Below are 12,178 nucleotides of genomic sequence, written 5' to 3'. Positions count from 1 at the left end.
TACATTTGTTACTTCCCCAACACCCACGGGAACAGGTGCAAGGTGTCAGGTGTCCTTTGAGCCTGTGGGTGAGCGATGGCTGGTTTCTATTTCCAGATCTGCTCTGACTCACCGAGACCATTGCACACGCCCCTCTGCATTCTCATTACCTTCTCTGAGAAATGGGCCTAATTATTATCTGGGCCAGCATGCTTAAAAGGATGGCATGTGAACACACACTAACACAGAAGAGAAATGCCTTGGAGGCATCTGGACACATCTCGTGTCCTTGAACAGCAGGCGCGTCAGCCAATGAGAAGCAACGGGAAGGTGAGCTTCTCTTACCTTAAGCTTCTCTTAACTCTTGGAAGTTAAACCCAGAGCATCCCACATGTTAGGCAAGTATTCCACCACTGAGCCACATGGGTGGCCTCTGGCTTTTTACATTTTTTTTTTTTTTTTTGGTTCTTTTTTTCGGAGCTGGGGACCGAACCCAGGGCCTTGCACTTCCTAGGCAAGCGCTCTATCACTGAGCTAAATCCCCAACCCCGGCTTTTTACATTTTTATTTTGAGTCGTGTTCTCACTGAGCCTGCTCTGAAATTTGCTGGGTAGACCTTGGACTCACAGAAATCTGTCTGCCTGTGCCTCCCAAGTGCAGAGGTTAAGAGCACACACAACCATACTTGCCAAGAGGATTTTGAATGGCTCCCAAAATAACCTATTTTTTCAATGGTTGTGGGGTTCCTGGTGCTTCAAACTTGTTATTTCACACATACAATGTCCACTTAGTGTCCACAGCACCTCTCAGGCTGAGGCTACATTGATGTCAGTGACAAAAGTCAGTTCAGTTGGTGTATTCTTACATGTTACACAAACCAGACAGAAATGCTTCAGGGGCTCAGTGGACATGGTGGTGACCTATGGGTGACAGAGGACTCAGAAACCTGAACTGTTACTTGTAGTATCAAACGTAAAGCATTTACAGAAAACCCTCCTATTAAAGGTTCTGTTTTATTTGCTGTGAGCGTGTACACATGACACGGTGTTCTGGCGTGACTCTGAGAGGTCCCATAGGCTCACACTCTGAAGCTCTGAATGCTTGCCCTGCTGCTGGTGATGCTACTGGGGAGGATGGAACCCTGGTGAGGTGGCGCCCACTGGTACAAGCAGCTCTCGCAATGGGCTCCAGCCAGCTACCCCCTCCCAGGTTCCCTCCCTGCTCTTTGGTCCACCGTGGTGCTGCGAGCAGCTGAGCTGCACTCTCCAGCTGCCTCATGATGCTGTGGACCGGATAGAAAGGACCACTGTGATGGACTGGAGCCTCTGAAACTGAGCTCAAACAAACCTTTCCTCCCTTAAGATGCAGCTGTCAAGTAGCTAAACCGCAAACTAAGGTGATGGCAACGTTTTTTCTGTAAAGGGTTAAAGAGTTAGTATCTTGAGTTTTGTGAACTATACACATCTCAATCTTTTCCTTGTAAGACTGTAAAATTAGCATCATGCCAGGTGCTGTGGTTCTTGCCTTTAAATCCCAGCACTGAAAGACAGAGGCAGGTGGATCTCTGTGAGTTCCGGGTGTAGTACATAGTGAAACCCTGCCCCTCCCCCACCATAAATGATTCAAGTGCATCATCGTGGTCAGCTTTTATTTACATGGGTCTCAGAATCCAAACTGGAGTGCTTAACCCCAGGACTTAGGGGTACAGAGATATGTAGGAAGGTCCTGGTGACCAGCCTAAGCCAAAACCAGCAAGCTCTGGGTTCAGTGAAAGACCATGTCTCAAAAATTATTGTGGAGCAATAGAGGAAGATCCCAGATGTCAACCAACCACAGGCACAAACATGGGTGCTCGTACCCACAAACACACACAACACACATACAAGAATGGAGAATACGCTCAGTGAAACAGGCCATGAAGTACACTTTGAGCTGTAATTCCCAGGGTCTTGCTGCAAGTGGGGAATTTATAGCGTGTACTAGATGCCAGGGCCCCATTAATCGATTGAATTTATTTACTGACTTTGCTGATTTACTCACCCCTCCTATTTTTGATGTCCTCATGAACCCATAGAATTTTAATACACAATGTATGTATCTCCATTCAGTGCAAATCTTTCCCCCCACCTTGTAAAGGCACTAAAAGTGCCCCACTGTTGGTGGTGGACGACTTTTCTTAGACAACCTTCTGACCGACACCAACAGACTTTGATATTTCCCTTTCTTTCTAGTGTGATGGTAACTCACGATTACTTTGTATTTCCTACAACAAAGCCGGTATCAATCGTTTGTCTAGGAAGACCTGGTTGCTTCAGTCAGTTGTGGTACACAGACATCAAGAGGCAAGTGCTGGGATGCACATAATACTTGAGGAATCAGAGTGATGCGCAAAGATTCTGATGGCTCCCTCAAACTGTCCTTTAAGCCAAGTGTGGTGCTACACACTGTAATCACAGTGCTCAGCTGGCTGAGATGGGAAGATCCCATGAGCCCAGGAGTTCCGGACCGGCCTGGGGAGCAGAGTGAGACTTCACCTGTTAGAAACAAAGCCTCATCTTCAGCTTCTCTTGTCTAGCACAGTCAACCCCACCCCTGACATTGAGATCGCCTGGTTCTCGAGAACAAAGCCTCAGTCATGTTCTGTGGCATCCCAGCAAAGACACAACCATGGAAACTTTCTCAATAACCAGAGTTAAACCTGCTCAGGTTAATTGTCAATTAAGTATCAAACCCAAGCCTCTTATATTTAATTCCTCAAGTTATCTGAAGTTTCAACACATAAATAAATACAGGGGACTTACATGGAAAATTTTCTGAAATTTGCAGCAATCACAAAGTCAGCCAGTGTAAGGAAAGCAGCTAGTAAGGAAGCTAAGTACTATAGGCTGGGTATAAAACATCTGCAAATGGAATGAGTTAGGGGAAATGGGGGACACTTACAGCAGCTACTGCCTTGCTGGGTTTTCTTTGCAAAGTTAAAAAAAAACTATAGTTTTATTTAATGCAGAATCTCACACAAGTGAAATGACAATGGCATTTTGTCCAAAGTTTACTGAACTATAGTTTACATACAATAAAAAAAGCTAGAGAGATGGCCCAGGGGCTAAGAGCCTTTGCTGCTCCTCCAGACAACCTAGGCTGGATTCCCAGAACCCACATGGCAGCTTACAACTATCAGCAACTCCACTTCTGGGGGATCTGACATCTATATTCATGCAGACATTCATGCACACATGTAGGTAATTTTATAACTTTTAAAAAGCAGTCCTTATAAATACATAGATTAATGCATCCAAATTAGTCACCATCCCAGGGACAATCTAAACAGGTCCATCATCTCCTGAAGATTCTTCAGTGAAACTTTTCTAGCCAGCCCTCTCCTCTCAAAGACACAGTAGTCTCCAGTCTGCTCTCAGTTTGGCCAGGGCTTTCTGAGAGGGAATTTTACAGGGTGTTCTTTTTTGTGACCTTTATTCAGTAGGGTGATTGTGCATAACCATCCATGTTGTAATGTGCATTAATCATTGATTCCTCTTTATTGCTGAATAGTATTCCACTGTGGATATTGCAAATTTTCCTTTATGGATAGATGGAAAACTAAGTAGTTTCCTCTTTGAGACCATCATCAATAAGGCTGCTATGAAGAGGCACAGATGCCTTTGTGTATGCACACACTGTAGGTTCTCTGAGATAAATAAAATTAGAGTTGTTGAATCATGTGAGATGTCATTCAACTTTATTTCTTAAGGAAATTATTTATTTGAATTTCTATCTTTTTGTTTTGGGCATCATGTTGTATATGTGGGGTTCACCATATGGGTTCCAGGAACTAAACTCAGGTTTTCAGGTTTCACAACAGTCACCCTTACCCACTAAACCATCTCCCTAGCCATTTAAATGTATAAGTCTCTCTGCTAGCTAGTTTTATGTCAACTTGAAACAACATGAAGTCCTATAAGAAGAAGGAACCCTAATTATGAAACTGCCTCCAGCCAGGCACAGTGGTGGTGTATGCCTTTAATCCTGGCACTCAGGAGGCAGGGGCAGGCAGACCTCTGTGAGTTCTAAGCCAGCCTGTCTACATAGTGATTTCTAAGACAACCAGAGCTACACAGTAAGACAGAGTCTCAAAAAAGTCTTCATAGATCTGGCTATAGCTGTAGGCAAGCCTATAGGGCTTCTTAATTAGTGATTGATGTGGAAGGGACAGCCCGTTATGGATGTGGCCATCCCTGATCTGGTAGTCCTGGGTTCTATAATAGAGCAGGCTGAGCAAGCCATGGAGAGCAAGCCAGTAAGCAGTACCCCTCCATGGTCTCTGCATCGGCTCCTGTCTCCAGGTTCCTGCCCAATAAACCCTTTCCTCCCCAGCTTGCTTTTGGTCATTGCGTTCCATCACAGCAATAGAAAGACAGTCCCCAACTGTTTTCCAAAGTCATTCTGCCACAGCTTCCATCCTGCATGTTGCTTCTTGGCCTTACCAGCCCAGAGCTGTTGGTCCTCCCATGGCTGGAAAATGTTTTCCTGCTTTATCTTGATTTGGTTTTCCCAGTGAGTAAAGATAGCAAGACATTTTTCTTCTATTCATGATCTTCTTTTTTATAAATATATTTTTTAAGATTTTATTTTATTGTATGAGTACACTGTAGCTGCCTTCAGACACACCAGAAGAAGGCATCAGATCTCATTACAGATGGTTGTGAGCCACCATGTGGTTGCTGGGATTTGAACTCAGGACCTCAGGAAGAGCAGTCGGTGCTCTTAACCACTGAGCCATCTCTCCAGCCCCCCATGATCTTCTTTTATGATGTGTTTTTTAATCTTTTTGACACTTATGCTCTCTTACTAGTGTGTGGGTGTGCACGTGCATGCATGTGTGCATGTGTATGTGTGTGTGCATGTGTGCATATGTGCATATGTGTGTGTGTGTGTCTAGTGTCCCTACTGTGCATTATGCCTCTTTGTGGTCACCCGTGAGGAGGCCAGATGAGGCTGTCAGGTGTCCCTGACACCTTATTCCCATGAGACAGAGTCTCTGGAGCTGAGGTTGACAGCCAACAAGTGCCATCAAACCTCCTGTCTCTACTGTTCACAATAGTGGGGTTAAAGGCACATGTATGGTCTCATTGAGCTTTTTACATGAATGCAGGAAATTCAGACTGACATCCTCAAGTGAAGCAAGTGCTCTTATACACTGAGTCATCACCAGCTTCCTTTTCCCATTTTATTTTTGACTGATTGATTGATTGATTGATTTACTTATTGCTTTTTCAAGGCAGGATCTCACCGTGTAGCCCTGGCTGTTCTGGAACTCATTCTGTAGATCAGGTTGGTCTCCAACTCAGAGACCTGCCTGCCTCTATCTCTCGAGTGCTGGGATTAAAGATATGTGGCACCTTCTCCCATTTGCATGTAATGCCACGGGTTCAATCCCAGGACCACCAGGCAACAAAGAGAGTTGGCTCTGAGAATGGATTTGATTCATTCAAATAATAAAATGGAACTGGCAGTGTTAGCTGTGGTAAATTAGTGGTACTAACTTCATATCGGTGAATTTGGTGTTTTACTATTTTTAGATGTTAGTTGATAGAAAGTCACCCGCATTTTATCAGGGAATGCATGAGATTTTCATCCATGAACACAACAGGTAATGATCAAGGCAACTAGTGTGCCTGTCACCTTAACACTTACCATTTCTTTCTGCTGTAACAGTGACAGTCCTCTCCACCTAGTCTTAATATTCCATTAGTTACCAACCACTATAGGACAGAGAGTGAAAGTTGCTCCTCCTGATCCCTCCTCTTCCCTCTCTCCCTCATCTCTGCCCTTCCCAGCCACTGGCTATGTGCATGCTTTGTCTGCATGCATGGTTGTGCATCACATGCATGCAGTGCCTCGAGGAGCCAGAAGAGGGCATTATGTTCCTTGGAACTCAGTTTACAGGTGCTTATGAGCCACCACATGGGTGCTAGAAACCAATCCAGGTCCCCTGCAAAGCATCGAGTGCTGACCTGGCTCTCCAGCCCAGTTTACATTCTTTTTACACACGCATAATGTTCCCTGCGTTTTCTTTGTTGGTTGGGAGTTTTTGTTTACTCATTTATGTTTTGCTTGGGTTTTGTTTTGAGGTGTCGTCTTAATTCGTTAACCTTGGATTTGCAATCTTTCTGCCTTAGCCTCTTATCCGCTGTGAAGGAGTAGAAATTATACACCTCCTTCTCAAAATCCAGGGACTACAAGTGGCTGGCTACCAGGTTTTCTTTATCTGTTTGCCTGTGGTTGGTTATCTGAGCTGACTCCATGTTCTAGCTTATGTCCTGATTCATAAGGGTCTCCCTGTGTGTCTGTCAGAAATAGATGTCACAAATGTCTTCTCCAATCTCTTGTTCCTTCATTTTCTCAATAGGTACTTTTAGGGGAGGGGCTATAGCACTTAGGATGCCAGACACTAGGCAGGTGATATGGGTATCATGCTTCCTCTTCAACCATTGATCGATTGGTTTGTTTGATGGAGGTAGGAACTTATTAAGTTTCCCAGGCTAGCCCTGACTTGACCTCGAGCTTGAGAGCTTCCTCCTTCAGTCTCCTGAGCAGCTGAGATTATGGATGGAACCCAGCACACCTGCCTCAGCAATGTCTTTTAAAGAGCGAAGACCTGAGGGAGGATGCTCAGCTGATAGGGCACTTGCTGAACAAGAACCAGAGTTCAGTCCCAAGGACTCACATTAAAAAAACCAGGCACAGTGGTTCACACTTGTAATCCCAACACCAGGAAGGCAGAGACTGAAGGAGCCTGGAGCCAGAAAGGCCAGCCAGCCTTACCTACTCAGAGAGCACTAGGTCAGCGGGAGAGCCTGTCTCAAAGAAACAGGATGGACAGTGCCAGAGAAACAATACCCAAGGTTGCCCTCAGGCCTACATGCACGCATGCACTTATGCACGTGCGTGTGCACACACCACACACACACACACACACACACACACACACACTAAATAATTAAATAAATAAATGGGGCTTAAAAATAAAAAAATCCAGTGGCAATGTGCTGTCTGCATGCCTGACAATAATAATAATTAATAATTAATAATGAAGATGATGACAGTGATGATGATGTTGATGGATGAGGATTCAGCTCAGTGACAAAACACTTACCTCACACGTCCTGATTTTGATCCCCAGATCCATAAAAAGTATATTAATTAAACATAACTTAAAAGTCAGGTATAGTGGCATACACTGGAATCCCAGACTACAAATAGTCGAAGCAGAGGGATCAGGAGTTCAAAGCTATCCTCAGGTACATAGGGAGCTCAAGGCCAGCATGAATTACAAACAAGCAAACCCAGTGAAAACACAGTGCAGCTTATTCTAACCCTGTGCTATATGCTAAGCCCAAGGCGCTAGGACCCGTACAGAGCCTGGACCCTCCCTTGACTAAACCGAAGGACTAAACGAGAATGGAAAAGGTCAGGACCCAAGTGATCCCCTTTGTTTCTTTCTGCCTTAACAACTCACTGAGACCCAATGCACTGGTTTCTGTGAGGCCTTGGGGTTCTAGAGTGTTCCAGACAGACACACCTCATTCCCTGTGCACTTACCAGTCATAAGATTAATGTATGAGAGGAAGTGATGTCTGAAGCAGTCGCAAATGGCAGCAAACACTCAGGTGCTGACACTCTTACAGTCGCTATTTGTATCTGTTAGAAGAGCAGAGAATTGGCCAGCTGAGGATCATTGGGGTTGCGGGGATGTTTGAACACTCACCTTATAGCCATGATGGTTTGGGAGGCCATGGGATTTGATTCCCACAGAGAAGGAAGGCCACAGAGGTGGCAAGGTCCCTAGTGCTCTGGTCCCTTCCTGTTACAGAAGGAAAGACAAGAGTGCTACTGTATGCAGACTGGGCGTGAACACACTTGGACAGTGCAGGTGGGGACGCCTGGCTTGTTACATTTGGCTGTTCCGTGGAGAGCTGGGTGCAATGCTGAGTGCTGTTAAAGATTCTAAAGCTACTGCCTTTCACCCCTCCCCCACAGAGCTTGACCTGTTAAGGGAGGAGCCATCGTTGTGAATAACTCTAACACAGGGTAAAGAGAGATGAACTCCTTCTGTTAGTCTTAGAACAGTTGTAAATGACAAACTCCCAGTTTGGGTCAGTATGGGGTCAGCATGTCCCACCACAGCATCCCCAGGAGGAAGCAGCCCTCACAGCGAAGTGAGTGGTGTCATTTCTGCTCAGAGTCAGGACAGCTTCGAGGAAGAGAGAGCCTCTGCTGCTGACCTAAGGTGGACTAAGCAGGACAGGAGGAACCAAGGGCTAGAGGACTTATGGCAGGTGTAGTAAGGTGGTGCTCACATGCTCGGCATGAGCCCTGCCTCCTGTGTCTCTGGGAGACAGATCCAGAAAGGTCTGAGAGTCTTCCCTGACCTCCAGCTACCACCTGATGCTCTAAGCCCACCCACCCCCATTCCAACCTGACCTATGGAGCTGCCGGAGTATTCTTTCCAAATCCAAGACTTAATACCTCACACACACACACACACACACACACACACACACACACACACACACACACACACACACACTCCATGCATACAGCCAGCATTGGGTTTGTCCCTCTGGACCCAATGATTAGCAAAATGAACAAGCTTCCTTACCCCGCTAGGAATACCCAACCTACTGCAAGTTACATACATAAACTGGGAGTGGCAATGAGTCTCAGGCTTGTTCTTTGAGACAGGGTTTCATGTAGTCAAGCTGGCTTTGCACTCATTACATAGCTGGGAATGACCTTGATCCTTTTACTGGGGTTATAGATGAGCATCTCACACACCCAGTCTGTGTGCTGCTGGGTCCCAAACCCGGGGCTTTGTGTGAGCTGGGTAAGCACTCTGCCAGCTGACTGCATCCTGGCCTAATTCTTTTCTTTTATTATTTGTATCTTTTATAGTGTTGGGGATGAGAGTTCAGGATATCAATTCATATTCATACTCATATTCTCTTCTTCTTTCCTCTTCTTCTCTTCCTCTTCCCCTTTCTCCTCCTCCTCCTCCTCCTCCTCCTCCTCCTCCTCCTCCTCCTTCTTCTCTGTCCCACCCCTCTCTTTCTGGTTATGGAGCCCAAAGCCTCCCACAGGTTAGACAAGTGCTCCCCTACTGCCCTAGACCCCGAACCCTTGCATTTTATGAGACAGGGTCTCACTCTGTAGCCCAAGGTGGCCTGGAATTCATGGCAAACCACCTGACTCAGCTTCCCAAATGATGAGATTACAAGCAGGCACCACCATGCCTACTCAGAGACCTCATTTTTAGCCATCACTCTCTCATACCTCTAGGATCTCAGGGTGCAGAGCCCCAGCCTTTGTGCTGCTCCCATTCGGAAGGTCAGCATTTCTGCTGGGTTATTTTATCAGCGTTAGTCCACTATGGTGAGTCAGAACACCACCAGCACCTGCCTCACTTCGGGAGGTCAAGCTGTGGACTTTGCACATTATTTTTTAACCTTCTAGGCAATTCCATAAATTAGCTGTGACAGGGCTTGATATGGAAGTCAGTGACAGAGTATTTGTCTAGCATGCATAGGGCTCCATATTCTGCTCCTCTGAAAGGAAAGGAGGGTGCAGGGGCTGGGAAGACAGCTCAGAAGGTAAGGCACTTGCTCCTGGACCTGATGACCTCAGTTCAATCTCAGATTCACATGGTGGAAGGAAAGAATACATTCCGAAAGTTGTCCATATGCATGCACTCACTGACACACTCAGGCAAACAATGATAGATAGATAGATAGATAGATAGATAGATAGATAGATAGATAGATAGATGATAGATAGATAGATAGATAGATAGATGATAGATAGATAGATGATAGATAGATAGATAGATGATAGATAGATGGATAGATAGATAATAGATAGATGATAGATAAAAATTTTAAGTGTTGATTTTAAATTTTTTTAATGAAATGGGAGAATTAGGTATGCCAACATTTTATATTGAGGTAAAACTGGGCTGAGAAATCTAGTAACTGGCCCATTATGCTGGGCATTCAAAAACTTCAGTCACTAGGATGGGTATGGTGGTGCTTGGCTGTAATCTCAGAGCAGAAGAGGAAAGAAGAGGAGAGGAGAGGAGGGGAGAGGGAATAGGGAGAGGAAAGGACAGAGGAGGGAAGAGAGAGAGGAGAGGAGACGAGACGTGAGGAAAGGTGAGGAGAGGAGAAGAGAGGAGAGGAGAGGAGAGAGGAGAGGAGAGGGAGGAGAGGAGAGGGAGTGTGTTTGATTTTCTCATCGTTGAATCCAGAGACACTAGTTCAATCACACTATGGTCACTCATTAAGTGCTTTACTGTTGGGTGGATAGACGATAGACAGGTGGAAAGTAGACTGAGGTGGGCAAAGGACAGAGGGAAAGAGGGCTGGTCTATGTGACTAATCTCCAGGCCCATGACCTCCTCAACAGGGTCCTGTGTGATGGTGTCCCATGTCCCAGCAGGTGCCACCATGCCAGTGAAGAAGTACCTGCTGAAGTGCCTGCACCGGCTGCAGAAGGGCCCAGGCTACACCTACAAGGAGCTGCTAGTGTGGTACTGCAACAACACCAACACACACGGCCCCAAACGCATCATCTGCGAGGGGCCCAAGAAGAAGGCCATGTGGTTCCTGCTCACGCTGCTCTTCACCTGCCTGGTGTGCTGGCAGTGGGGCGTCTTCATCCAGACCTACCTGAGCTGGGAGGTCAGCGTCTCGCTCTCCGTGGGCTTCAAGACCATGAACTTCCCAGCGGTCACCGTCTGCAATTCCAGCCCTTTCCAGTAGGTGGTCCCCGGCACAAAGCTGGCTCATCTCTCCCCTCTTTTCTGTCTCCCCTTTGTCCTTGTGCCCCCTCCCCACAGTCCTTCTATTCTGTTCCTCTCTTCCTTTTTCTTCCTTTCGTTTCTTTCCCTTTTTGCTCTCGTCCTTTCCAACATGTAAGAATTTAAAAACCCTAAGCTTCCTGAACTTAAAGAAAGCCACAATCCGGCTACATCTATATAGCTTTGGAACGGAGGAGAGGTCAGCCTCAGTGCTGTGCCTCGGCACTGTTCATCTTCTTTTTAAAAATACTGTATTTGATTTCCATATATTATATACCCATATAATTTGGATAATATAAAATGCATTTGGATAAAATCCATTCCCCATTACCTCCCCTCTTCCTTATCGCCCCGCCCCGCCTCTTTTCCCTCCCAACTTCACTGTGCTCTCTGGCTCTCTGGCTCTCTGGCTCTCTCTGGCTCTCTCTCTCTCTCTCTCTCTCTCTCTCTCTCTCTCTCTCTCCTCCCTCCCTCCCCCCTCTCTTTCTTACCTCCCTCCCTCCCCCTCTCTCTCCCTCTCCCCCCTCCCCTTCCCCTCCCCTTCTTCCCTCCCTCTCCCTCCCTCGCTCCCCACTCCCCTCTCATCCTCTGGTGCACTGAGTACACTTAGTGCTGCCTTGTGTGCATAGATGTACCAGCATGCATCAACTGGAGCACAGGCAACCGGCAGACTCTTAGGTTCCAAATTCCTGAAGAAAACCGACCTTCTTCCCCGAGCAACATTAGTATCTGATAGTTCCTCAGCTGGGAGTGAGGCTGCACGAGCCCCTCCCCACCCCAGGCTGGGATCTCAGTTTGATCTTATGCATCTCTTGCTGGGAGTCCATGCGTGCAATTGTGCATGTCGTATCATAGCAGATATTGTTTGGTTACCGACATTGACTCCCTCTGGCTCTTATACCCTCTCCACCCCCTCTTCTGTGCCTTAGTGCCCTGGGCCTCGGTGGGAAGAGGTACAGGGTTTATCAATTTTGATCTGGGCTCACTAATTAAGATAGACTGGTTGGCTACCAATTTCCAGGATCCACCTCTCTCCAGATCCCCAGTCCTGGGGTTACAAATTTGCTCTACCACACCTTTCTGTATAGGTACTGAGGACTAAACTCAGGTCCTCATGCCTGTGTATGAAGCAGTTTTCCAACCGAGCCATCTCTCCAGCCCTGCCCATATTTTAGCTATATCTGTGTCTATAAGCTGCATGCATGACATACACCTAGAACCCCGGCATTCAGAGTCTGAGGCAGGATGGTTCCAGGCCAGCCTGGGTTGTACATCCAGATACACGCAGCAGCTCCTGGTGTGGCATTGCTGCATTTATACATTGCATTGGTGTTCATGGATCATCTA

General features: G+C 46.5%; 1 protein-coding gene across 1 annotated transcript in view; it reads left to right on the top strand.

Annotated features, from left to right (window-relative positions):
- Scnn1b (sodium channel epithelial 1 subunit beta) overlaps positions 1-12,178 on the top strand; it is a 59,956-nt gene that overhangs the window by 26,660 nt on the left and 21,118 nt on the right. The window contains exon 2 of the mRNA XM_032892746.1: positions 10,471-10,789. Within this exon, the coding sequence (XP_032748637.1) occupies positions 10,479-10,789 (311 nt within the window). The 5' untranslated portion in view covers positions 10,471-10,478. The remainder of the gene's footprint in view (positions 1-10,470; positions 10,790-12,178) is intronic.

Source organism: Rattus rattus, chromosome 2 (genome assembly GCF_011064425.1).
Source record: "Rattus rattus isolate New Zealand chromosome 2, Rrattus_CSIRO_v1, whole genome shotgun sequence".
In the NCBI taxonomy this organism is placed as follows: Eukaryota; Metazoa; Chordata; class Mammalia; order Rodentia; family Muridae; genus Rattus; species Rattus rattus.
This window is presented reverse-complemented; position numbering and strand designations above follow the sequence as displayed.